The 13112-nt window shown below is 43.6% G+C and overlaps 1 protein-coding gene across 1 annotated transcript in view; it reads left to right on the forward strand.

The window, feature by feature from the left end:
- The first annotated feature begins 240 nt into the window (after nucleotides 1–240).
- PDE4B (phosphodiesterase 4B) overlaps nucleotides 241–13112 on the forward strand; it is a 534189-nt gene continuing 521317 nt past the window's right edge. The window contains exon 1 of the mRNA XM_030205673.1: nucleotides 241–452. Coding sequence (XP_030061533.1) covers nucleotides 241–452 — 212 coding nt within the window. The remainder of the gene's footprint in view (nucleotides 453–13112) is intronic.

A 13112-nucleotide genomic window follows, 5' to 3' on the forward strand; every position in this document is an offset into this window, starting at 1 on the left:
GAATTACATTTGCAGAGTTGTTATTTAAGATGAATATCAAGTAGATCCTTTTGTGCTGCTATGACATGCATGGCAGAATGTGCAGGCTTTTATAGTTTTATTTATTTCTGCATGGATAATTTGCTGACGTCTTAACTGAGCTCATTTTCTATCTGGAAATGTTCAAATACTGTCTAATATCATTGCTGTCTTCCATTCATTACTTTCTTCTAGCCTGCTAGGAGCTACGTGGAACGCGGCATGAGCAAGTCTTGCAGTTCATCTGGCAATACACTGGGAATAGACCTGTGGAGAGGAAGAAGATGCTGCTCAGGTAGTTTGCAGTTACCTCCACTGTACCAAAGACAGTCAGAAAAAGCTAGAACACCAGAAGAAAACAGCATACTGCGGCCTACCACACTGCCTCTGAAAGTGCCTCCAAAAATTGCTATTACGCCGGTAGACCAGGACTGGTAAGCACGTTTTCAGACTGATGTTAAAAACTGTATTGCATTGCATGTTTTCAGTAATTTAGATGATTGTAATAACTGTACAGCTCTGTGAGTAATTATGGTAGAACTTCCTTATATTGAAATACACATCCCCTGCAGACCAAATCAGGCTTGTCAAAGTTCAGTCCTTGAGGATCTCAGTCAGGCCAGATTTTCAGTATATCCCTGATGAATATGCCTGAGAGAGATTTGCATACAATGGACGTCTGAACTTGGACAAGTATTTTCTAGATGAACATGGAGCTTGTTATCTTCCAGATACATTTGGAGTATAGTACATACAGAACAAATGGGCCGCTGCAGTAAGCGCTAGCATGCCTTTACTGCAGCTTAAAATGGCTTACCACAAGATATGCTCTGGTGTCCCACGGTAAGTGCCAAACTGGTGCGCTCTAATCCGGGCGGTAATAATTTTTTGCATTTCTTTTGTTGGAGGGGGCGTGTCAGGGTCAGAGAGTGGGTGTCCCTGTTCTAATCAGTTAGCGCAGCTACATTATCGCATGCTATCTGGTTAGTGCAGGATTACCATGTGATCCCTTGCTGCTTACAAAATTGGTGTTAGTAAGTGCTCACGCAGTAGGTTTTTTCTTAATGGCTGCATGCTAATGGCAACATTAGCATATAGCCAGAGCCGGTGGTGGGTGGCCAGAGCCAGTAGTGGGAGGCGGAGCTAGTGGTTGGGAGGTGGGGCTAGCGCTGGGCAGACTTCTACGGTCTGTGCCCTGAAAATGGCAGATACAAATCAAGGTCAGGTATACACAAAAAGTAGCACATATGAGTTTATCTTGTTGGGCAGACTGGATGGACCGTGCAGGTCTTTCTTTGCCGTCATCTACTATGTTACTATAATAGAAAAAAAATAGAAAATTGTCCGTTTTCCAGCTGTGGTAAAATGGCCTTAGCATGGAGGAAACATACGTGTAAAAGCACGCTAAGGCCACCTTTTACCGCAGCTTAGTAAAAGGACCCCAAAATGTGTACTGAATGATTCTTGCTTATCTATCAAGATACCGATTTAAAGGGGTGAACTAATTTCTACTTCTGCTTAAGCACCTTTTATTTGGCAGAGTGTTTGCCGTGTCTCTCTCAGTATTGATCTCAGATCCCAGCCTATAGTATTACTAAAGGCACAGTGTCCGCCTATTTACCCTATTGGCTATTTTTATTTCCATTTGCATCTTTGCTTGTCTGACTAATTTACCAGCTTCTCTTAGGGCTCATTTTACCAAGCTTTGAAAAAAGGGGCTTCAGTAGCATCAGCTTGTGGATCTGCTGTGCACTGAGGCCCCTTATACCGTAGCGGGTAAAAGGCAGAAAAAAAGAAGTAGCTGTGTGGTAAGTACACACTTGCCACGTGGCCATTTCCTGGGGAGGAGATCTTACCGCCTCCTATTTAGGAAGCGGTAAGGGCTCCTGTGCTAACCCAGAGGTAACTGGGCTGCGCTTGGCGCTGCCCAATTACCACCGGGTAAGGCCCCGGCACTAAAAATAAAAACAATTTGCTATTATGCCGGAAATGGCGCATGGTGGGAGCAGCATTACTGCCCGCTCTCTCACAGTAGGCTGGCAGTAGTGCCGGATTGGTGTATTCCAATGCCGCGGTAGCTCTACTGTGGCATTGTAAAAAGGGCCCCTCAGTTTTTACAGATAATTGTCGTCTGCCTTCCTTTTTCTGCAATCTCTTGTAGTTTATGAAGGCTAACCTCTTTTTTTTTTTCCCTTACCTTTTCGGCTACTACTTTTGAGAACCAAAATGGCCCTCTTTTCCTCTTATTTTTATTTACTTTCCTTACAAAAAGGTTTGTTTCCTTACAATAACTTCTTTCAATTTTGCCCACTGCTTTCCTACTTCTTCCAGATGTTCCCTTCTAGCTAACAACTCCTTGAGGTAATCCCCCATCTGGACAAAGTTAGGTTTGTTTGGGTTTTTTTAAAAGTCTAAATTCTTCACTTTTGAGTGATGAATGTGTGTGAGAGAGATTTGCATATTCTAAGTTTACATAGATAAGTTTGGAGTATAGTAGATGACGGCAGAAAAAGACCTGCACTGTCCATCTAGTCTGCCCAACAAGATAAACTCATATGTGCTACTTCTTGTGTATACCTTACCTTGATTTGTATCTGCCATTTTCAGGACACAGACTGTAGAAGTCTTGCCCAGAACTAGCCCCACCACCCAAACACCAGCCCCGCCTCCCAATCTCGGCTAAGCTTCTGAGGATCCATTCCTTCTACTACTACTACTACTATTTAGCATTTCTATAGCGCTACAAAGCATACGCAGCACTGTACAAACATAGAAGAAAGACAGTCCCTGCTCAAAGAGCTTACAATCTAAAAAATAAATAAAGTAATCAAATCAATCAATGTGAACGGGAAGGAAGAGAGGAGGGTAGGTGGAGGCAAGTGGTTACGAGTCAAAAGCAATGTTAAAGAGGTGGGCTTTCAGTCTAGATTTAAAGGTGGTCAAGGATGGGGCAAGACGTAGGGGCTCAGGAAGTTTATTCCAGGCGTAGGGTGCAGCGAGACAAAAGGCGCGGAGTCTGGAGTTGGCAGTAGTGGAGAAGGGAACAGATAAGAAGGATTTATCCATGTAAGCCGCATTGAGCCTGCCATGAGTGGGAAAGCGCGGGGTACAAATGTAACAAAAATAAAATAAATCCATGGAGCGGAGTGCACGGGAAGGGGTGTAGGGATGGACGAGTGTGGAGAGATACTGGGGAGCAGCAGAGTGAGTACATTTATAGGTTAGTAGAAGAAGTTTGAACAGGATGCGAAAACGGATAGGGAGCCAGTGAAGGGTCTTGAGGAGAGGGGTAGTATGAGTAAAGCGACCCTGGCGGAAGATGAGACGGGCAGCAGAGTTTTGAACCGACTGGAGAGGGGAGAGGTGACTAAGTGGGAGGCCAGCAAGAAGCAGATTGCAGTAGTCTAAACGAGAGGTGACAAGGGTGTGGATGAGGGTTTTGGTAGAGTGCTCGGAAAGAAAGGGGCAGATTTTACGGATGTTGTAAAGAAAGAAACGACAGGTCTTGGCAATCTGCTGGATATGAGCAGAGAAGGAGAGAGAAGAGTCAAAGATGACCCCAAGGTTTCGAGCTGAGGAGACAGGGAGAATGAGAGAGCCATCAACAGAAATAGAAAACGAGGGGAGCAGGGAGGTGGGTTTGGGGGGGGAAAATGAGAAGCTCGGTTTTGGTCATATTTAATTTCAGGTGGCGTTGAGACATCCAGACAGCAATGTCAGACAAGCACGCTGAAACTTTGGTTTGGATGCAAGGTGAGATATCAGGGGTAGAAAGGTAGATTTGGGAGTCATCAGCATAGAGATGGTAGGAAAAGCCATGGGATGAGATTAATGCAAGGGAAGAAGTGTAGATAGAAAAGAGGAGGGGGCCAAGAACAGAACCCTGAGGTACACCGACAGGCAGAGGGATAGAAGTAGAAGAGGATCCACCAGAGTGGATTCCTTTATGTTTATCCCACGCATGCTTGAATTCCGCTACCGTTTTCATCTCCACCACCTCCTGCGGGAGGGCATTCCAAGTATCTACCACTCTCTCCGTGAAAAAATAAGATAAAGAACAAAATGTGTACTGAATGCTTCTTGCTTGTTTGTCAAGATAGTGGTTTAGAGGGGTGCAGTAATTTCTACTTCTGCTTAAGCACCTTTTATTTCGCAGAGCATTTCTTGAGTCTATACTAGTAGCACAGTGTTGTCTCTTTGCAAGGCTGTCTGCACTCTGGCAAGTCCTTGAGGGCTAAAAGCAGGGGCAAGTATTTTGGCTATTGTTATTGACTGGCAGTTTCTTTAAATGCTTGAATTCTGTTACCTGTTGTGTAAGGTGCCTTTCTTTTCCCAGAAAATGTAAACTAAAAAGGCTGGGCTTGAGCTCCTCTTAAGTGCCCAGGTGTCTTTTGATATGAATGAGACCATAGTATTGCTTTTAATAAGGCTGGCTAGGGCAGTTTTTTTTTTTAACTGGTTACAGGTGAACCTCTGGACTTCCCAGGAGTAGGGACTACTCATTCAAGTCTGTAACTGAGCACCCTCTTTTAAGTGCCCCGATGATGTGCATTGGGACTTACATTTAACTGCTGGTAATTTCATCAGCCATAGACCTGGCATAACTGCAGTCACATAAGTCTGGCAAGGGCATGGGTAACTGATAGTATTCTGTAAGTTGCACGTGTAAGTGGTGGTTCTGCCCATGCCCCTCCCATAGAAATTACATCTAGCATACGTCCTCTATCCCATTCTCTGGTCGCCCAATTGAAGAATTCAATCAAATTCGTTTGGCATGATTTACCTTTGGTAAAACCACATTACTTTGGATTTTGGAACCTATTGAATTCCAGGAAATTCACTATCTTTTCTTTCAGCAATGCTTCCATTACTTTTCCAGTAACCGAAGTGAGGCTTACTGGCCTGTAGTTTCCAGCTTCTCTGTCACTACTTTTGTGACAAGGGACCACATCCGCTTTTCAATTTCACATAACCTCTCCCGTCTCCAAGAATTTAGTAAACAAATTTTTAAGAGGACCCAACCTCTCTGAGTTCCCTCAATATCTGGGATGGATCCTGCCCTGTCCCATGGCTTTGTCCACCTTCACTTTTACAAGTTGTTCATAAATATTTTCTTCCATGAATGGTGCGATATCTACTCCAGTCTCATATGTACCTATGCCAGCCGGCCGATCGTGGTCATCTTCCAGTATTTTTGTGAACACAAAACAGAAGTATTTGTGTAGCACGTTCGCTTTTTCCTCATCATTCTCCACATAACAGTCCATAGCATCTTTCAGTCTCTCAATTCCATTTTTAGCATTCCTCCTTTCACTAATATACCTGAAATTTCTTGTCTCCCTTCTAGCCATTTGTTCCTCTGCTTTTGCCAGACATATATCTCTCTTGTTTAATTGAAGTCTTCCCCCCACCCCCAGTTTTCTTGTTTTAAATATTTGTACAGAGGTAACCCTACAACACTCAGAGTTGTGGGTTTGTTTGATTTTTGTTTTTTTAAGTGATTTTTGCAGTTTAAATTATAATAGTTTTTGCTTCTGGAAATGTGGATGTTTCCATTTCCCACACAGAGCCCCTATGCTAAGTGTAGCTTTCTATATATTCTTTATGACATTTGGACTGCAGTGTCAATGTTTTTGTTAGCATGATTTTATATCGTTTTATCACATAATGCAATATTGGTTGAAAAAAGCTGAATAGTGTTTAGGTATTTACAACACAAGGGGGCATTGCTGTCCTTATCTTTTAATGCAACAATATATAAAATGTAGACCATATTATTCATTCTTGAACAATAAGCAGTATCTGCAATAAATGATAGATAATCTTACAATGAATAGAGTATATTACAAATTATTTCAACAGAGAGGAAGTTCTGTTTCCAGTAGTCAAGAAGTACAGAATGAGTACAATAGCTTTTTATCTATTACTCAAAATTTAAGTGCGTGTAATGTAGTCAAACATTGTTACTGTTAGATTTACGCATAGAAAAATCACACAAATTGAATGATCATATTTGTACTTTTCAATTTTTATTTATTTTTATTAACTTATCTTTTGAATCCTAGGTAAGGAACGATTAGAAATGTTTAAGAAAACTAAAACAGTAAATCTAAAACAGTTCAGGAAAATGAGTCCACACCATTTGCTACTCTGCAATCATGTGTTCCATATTTAATTAAAGTAAATTTCCTTAATAATCATATATCAGTCCTACATATTACAGAAGTGAAACATGGTATCCAAGAAATTTTTTCACTCCCCAATAACACTGGAAAGTTGATGCAAAGTTAAACAAAATGAACATTTGAGCTTGATAGAGAGGCTTAGGTGTTGTAAAAACATACTGGGGCCTTTTTACTAAGCTGTGCCAAAAGGTGGCCTGCGCTATGACTAGCGCGTGGGTTTCACCGCTCTCTGAGACCACCTTTAGTGTAGCTGTAAAATGGCCAAGTTTCATTTCCACAGTTAATGGCCATGTGCTAATTTCCCAATTAGCGTGTGGTCATTAGCATGTGAGCCCTTACCGACATCTATTTAGTAGGTGGAAAGGGCTCATGCGTTAATCATTAGGCATGCGGCAATGTAGCTGTGTTAGCCAATTAGCTCTGGGCACAACTACTGTCTGCCACCAAAACATGCTCCCAGTTCTAAAAAATAAAAAGTATTTTATAACACCTGGGAAGCATATGCAGATGCCAACGCTACCATGGGACGCCTGAGCGCACCCCACAGTAGTACATTTTCCCACATAGTAAACATGTGTTAATGCTTACTGCCGCTTAGTAAAAGGACCCCACTGAGTTTAACTCCTACTTAAAATCGAGGACCCTGGTGCAGGCACTTTCTGAAACATGGCTGTGATAGGCCATCAATAAATTATTAACCTGAGTGTGGCTCCAGTGACATCATTATCCGCTTGGCCATCTCTGCTTTTGCTGTTTCTGTATTTTTTCCAACCCAACAGAAGTTGAAGAGAAATGTACAAAAGGGGTTGAGAATGTCTGTCTGCCTGGGGCCTAAATAACTCTCCAAAATTTTAACAGAATGGGATGAAAAAAAATGGCCCTGTACATTTCTGTGAAAAAAAAGAGTTCCAGTTGCTGTAATATAATAACTTACATACAGTGAAACATAGCAGTCCAGGAGGCTACAGAAGAAGAAGAAGAAAGAAGAGTGGAGGCAGCAGAAATGGGTTGGGGAAAGGAAAGAAGTTTCGTTGGTTCAGATACTCAAAAGAAAAAATTAAGCCACCCAGAAAATGAGTATAAATAGCTAAAAGCAAGATCCTGAGGACTGAACCTCGAGGAACATACATAGTAACATAGTAGATGACGCAGAAAAAGACCTGCATGGTCCATCCAGTCTGCCCAACAAGATAAACTCATATGTGTATACCTTACCTTGATTTGTACCTGCCTTTTTCAGGGCATAGACCGTACAAGTCTGCCCAGCAGTATTTCCCGCCTCCCAAGCACCAGTCCCGCCTCCCATCTCCGGCTCTGGCAGACCGTATAAGTCTGCCCTCCACTATCCTTGCCTCCCAACTACCAACCTCTCTTCCCCCACCTGCTCCGCCACCCAATTTTGGCTAAGCTTCTGAGGATCCATTCCTATTGCACAGGATTCCTTTATGCACATCCCACGCATGTTTGAATTCCGTTACCGTTTTCATCTCCACCACCTCCCGCGGGAGGGCATTCCAAGCATCCACCACCCTCTCTGTGAAAAAATACTTCCTGACATCTTTTTTGAGTCTGCCCCCCTTCAATCTCATTTCATGTCCTCTCGTTCTACCGCCTTCCCATCTCCGGAAAAGATTTTTTTGCGGATTAATACCTTTCAAGTATTTGAACATCTGTATCATATCACCCATGTTCCTCCTTTCCTCCAGGGTATACATGTTCAGGTCAGCAAGTCTCTGCTCATACGTCTTGGAACATAAAGCAAAAGAGGGGACAGAAATGAGGTAATAAATAGAAACAAATCAAACCAGAGAAAAGAAAACAAGATAATACCTTTTTTGTTGGACTAACTCAATACATCTTTTGATTCGCTTTAAAAGTAGACAACCATGGCTACCACACCACTTTACTCGATAGAAATGAGGGAATCCAACAATAGGCAGAGCCAGACAAAGAAGGAGATGCTGAGTTACACAAGAATATTTTATGGAGCCTTGTGGTCTATGGAATGGGAATGGTTGGGATTCTTACTGGAGAGGAAAAAATAAATAAAGGATTGCACCTGGATGGGGGAAGGGGAGGGATAATTTCAGTAGCGTAATGGGGCACCAACGAGGGGAATAGTAGAGGCAGGGGCTGAAGAATCCAAATCATGAAGACTGCGGAAGGCTAAGACTGATTGGGTAAGGTACAGCTGAGAAAATAAACTGAGCAGAACTTGAAAAAGAGAAGGTCCAGATGATGACCAGTAGAATCTGTAGGAAGAGTAGGTAGAAAAGTTAATGCAAAATAAGGAAAAATGGGAGAGAATTTGCAGAATCAGCTGACTGTAGTCTTTGTAGATTGTGATACTTCTTAAAGGATCAACCGAAGAGATTCCACTACGTGATTTGAGACCACACAGAGCCCTTTTTCAGAGGGGGCATAATTGAAATCCTAGTCTACTCACCTGCATAGAGCTATCACACACTTTGACTGCTCAGTTGCATTACCTTGGAGGTTGGGATTACATCTTTATTCTACTTCAGTCGTTTCAAGTCTTTATGAATAGGGCCCATCTGAGCTTCCTTTCAGTGCATGTAAGTGAGACAAACATACAAAGAAGGAAAAAAAAAAAGACTAAAGTTTTCTCTCATTCTATCATTATGGTAGGAAAAAAAAAAAAAAGCTAGTGAATTTGGCTCAAAGTACTGTCACATTATCCTGTAGGCCAACAAATCTTGTATGAGCAGTAAAGACTTCTTTTGTTGTAGGTTTCTATCTGAGATATAGCCATGTGTTTTTGGCTTAATAAATGTCCTTGTATCTGTCATTAAGTTGAACATTACACTGCATTTTTAATAATGTTCTATCTTCCATGCACTGAACTTTCATTCCAGTGTCAGGCCATGGGAGCAGTATGATTGTAAAATATGTTAAAATGCAATTTACAATGCCAGGCTATACACAGCAGTGGCGGTCCTACCATTAGGCCAACTGAGGTGGGGGCCTCAGGCAGCACTCTCCAAGAGCAGCACTCTCCCCTTCCCTCCTTAACCCTCTTCCCCACGTTTACCTTATTTTTTTTTCATTTCCAAAAGGGGACATTGGCAGCAATTCCCATAGGCTGCCCTGCCGCCGGCACTAGCCTCTTCTCCCTAATGTGACCTGCCTCTTGATGTAACTTCCTGTTTCCTCAGAGGCGGGATGCAGTACAGCGAAGAGGCCGGTGCCAGTGGCACCGTGGGCTGCTGCCTTTTGGAAAAGAAAATAAATACGGTAAACGTGAGAAAGAGGGTTGAGAAGGGAAGGGGGAGATGCCAGCACGGGTACGGGTGGGAGCGGGGGCCATATCTCATCCCTGCCTTAGGCAGCAGATTGCCTTGGGCCGCCCCTGGTACACAGTGTCTAAAGTTAATAGCCATCTCTGTATATGTTGAGATAACATGTTACTGTTCCATGCCCATTCTGTAGGATGTTAGCGATGGAGAAATATTTTGAAAACTTGGACACCATCCAAAATATATAGAAGCCAGGGAACATCTTTTCTCTTTTGCCTTTTTGCTTTATTTTTAAACTCATGTTGCTTGTTTTTGTCTCTTGTCCTTATTTTGCCTGTCTTACCTCACCTGTTTTCCCTCCAGCCTTTTATCTGCTGCTCCTCCTTTCTACAGCCTCCCTCCCATGTGTTGTGGTGGCTGGGGAAAGCCCCAGACTGCAGTAGCTTCTTTTCGGTCAGATTCAAGTGTTATGGCCTTGCACAGGCTCCTGCTTATGTAATCCCCCATTATATGGGAATTACTGAGTGGTGTGGTTCTTCCCTGGAGTCACTGGGAAGGAAGCCTAGTCCAAGGGGAGTGTGTTGTGAAATAACTTGCAAAGAGAAAGTGGGTTTGTTAAATGATTGACAATGTAGGTGGAGTTTGAAGGTAATAAAAGTTCTTGTTTGCTTAAGCACATGGTCTAGGAAGCGAGGGGGTATCCAGGAAAGGCAGAATAAACTAAGAGAAGAAACTGTGAGAGTGAAAGAGCTCCAGGTAGGCAAGGGGTGGAGCAGGAGAAGCCTGTTCAAGGCCAGGGTGTGACCCTGAGAGGTACAACACTAGAAGGAGGACAGACAGGGAGGTTTGATCCTGAGGGAAATGGATGGTGATCAGCGATACCAGGAGCAGCCTTGGATTATAAAGCTTGAAGGGATTGGTGATGGACAGGAGGAGTGTATATTTTATATATATCTCAAGTTATCATCTGAAGTTGCTGGAGTGGTGGATAAGACTGTATAAAATAGTCATGGCTGGTTTAAAACAAACAAACAAAAAACCTCTTGAACCAAATGCTGACTGTATATAACGAGTCTGAAGTTTTGATTTAGTGCCATTGCAGAGTTCAGTAAAGTTGTGCATAAAATCACAATTCTTTGGTATGTGAGCATTCCTTTTGGGAGAGTGAGCAAAAAATCTGTTCCTGGTCTACTAGAGAATACTCAAGAATAAGCCCATCTTAATCCGGAAGGCTGTAGGATATTCTTATCCAGCCCCGGCCTGCATCCAAGCTCGAACCTTAAGGACTGGATGAAGTGCGAGAACTGAGTACGTAAAAAGGAGAAAAAATATCTGTTTGTGGTGACCCGGGTCAGTCGAAGGACTGAGCTGGTCCATGGACCCAGGTTACACTTAGCTCTGCTGGTTCCTCTAAATCCTCGGGGTAACTATATCAGCTGAGCTCAGGGCCAGGCACAGTGGTTCTTCAGTAACTACTAGCCAGTGCACTTCCAGCTATTCCAGTTACTAAAGTGTATTAATGGGGGGAATTCAATAAATGGTGCCTAAGCCTGATACCATTTTGATCTGCTCTAAGACAGTATTCTATAAAGGCTTCTGTGCAGGGGTGGCCCAAGGCAGTCTTCCACCTGAGGCATGGGATGAGATGCTGCCCCCAGCCCCCCACTGAATCCAACATCTCTCAGTTCACACTCTTTCTTTCTCAACTCCCTCCCCCTCCCACCCCGCCATCCATGGTCTGGCATCTCCCCCTTCCTTCCTCAACCTCTTCCCCAAATCTACCTTCTTTTTTTTGTTTTCTAAAAGTCATCGTTAGCAGTGATTCCCATAGGCTGCCCTGCCACCGGCACCGGTCTCTTCTCTCTGCTGTGGCCCACCTCTGGGGAAACAGGAAATTACGTTAAAGATGTGGGTCACAGTAGAGAGAAGAGGCCAGTGCCGGTGGCAGGGCAGCCTATGGGAACTGTCACTGCCGACTTTTGGAAAACAAGAAAAGAAGGTAGATTCGGGGAAGGGGGTTGAAGAATGAAGGGCGGGAGGAAATGCCAGATTGTGACTGGTGTGGAAGGTGGAAAGGAGTGAGACGCTGCTCTGTGAAGAGTGCCGTCTGAGGCCCCCACTTCAGTTCACTTAATAGTAGGGCCACCACTGGTGCTCTGCACTGAACAACCTTTACAGAATACTAGCTTAAAGTGCATTTCGCACTTAGCTATGGGTGCGAGCATTTAAGCCTGCCAAAAGCAGTTAGGCACACAAACGCAGGTATTCTGTAACATCGCACCTAAATTCTGGGAAAGCCCCTGACCCACCATGCCCCTCAAATGGCCACACTGCCTTTGGAGTTGCATGCTTATGACATTTAGGTGCACATATTATAGAATGGGATATAGGGTAGGTCTGCATAACTCTTAACTACTGCCAATTATTTAAAATACTTATAACCTGCAATATCCAAAACATACATAGTGATAAAAAACAAAAATTAATACAGACAATAATACATAAAACAACATAAAATATCAATTCTTGGTGTTCATTCCTGATCATTTCTTCGTAGATTATACTATCAAATGCGTACTCCACAGTACTATTTAACAATGCTCCAACAGTACATTAGTCTCCATACACTTGTCAGAACTTACTCCTGCCATTGACATGGCATAAAAGGGCGTGCCTATGCCAACCTTATACTACTATTCTATAATGGAATCTTGGCACTGTGATGCTGTTTTAGAATTGGCGCTAAGCGCACGTCATTGGGGCACCTCGACTGAAACACCTGTTCATAGAATTGCCCTTTTAACCCTCCATTGCTTCAGGTAGATCTCTCCAGGAACAGGAAAATACCCATTGGAACTGAATGTAATTCACCTTGAGTTACACCAGTGGTTCCCAAACTGTGCACTGTGGCATTTTACCCACCTTCCTCCAGCAACCATCAAAGCTGCCACTATGCTTCCCTAGATGAGCAGCAGCATTGGCAAAACAAGCTGCAGCTGTCGCGGGGCCAGACTCTGTATACACGCAGCTGAAAGTCCTGCTTCCTTGGATGTCACTTCCTGTTCCAAGACACCGTCGGCAGCCGCATGAATGAAGAGTCTTGCCTTGCGGTGGCTGTAGCTTGCTTTGCTGCTGGTCTAGAGAAGCAACAGCTGCAGGGGTGGATGTGGGTGGGTGTGTGGAGGATGGACCAGAGGAGGCAGACGCTGGATTGGGGAGGGGGGAAGAGGGGGGGCTTAGGCTGGATGGGAGAAAAAAAAGGGCAGAACATGGCTGGAAGGGGGAGAGGTGCAGAGGTTGGATGGAAGAGCAGCATCATTGGCTGAGCATGCCACTGATTTGCTCGCTGCGTAGGCAGCATGGATGTTGGACCTCAGACATCCCCACTGGCAAAGGTTGGACTTGATACTGTTGGGTTGAGGGTGGGGAAGGAGACCAGAGAAGAAATGTGTAGCCTAGAGTGCCCTGACCCAAGAAAGTTAAGTACATAAGAATTGCCATACTGGGATAGACCGAAGGTCCATCAAGCCCAGCATTCTGTTTTTTACAGTGGCCAATCCAGGTCACAAGTACCTGCAAGATCCCAAAAAAGTACAATACATTTTATGCTAGTTATCCTAGTAATGAACAGTGAATTTTCCCCAAGTCCATT

The sequence above is a fragment of the Microcaecilia unicolor genome, chromosome 6 (assembly GCF_901765095.1).
Source record: "Microcaecilia unicolor chromosome 6, aMicUni1.1, whole genome shotgun sequence".
Taxonomy (NCBI): Eukaryota; Metazoa; Chordata; class Amphibia; order Gymnophiona; family Siphonopidae; genus Microcaecilia; species Microcaecilia unicolor.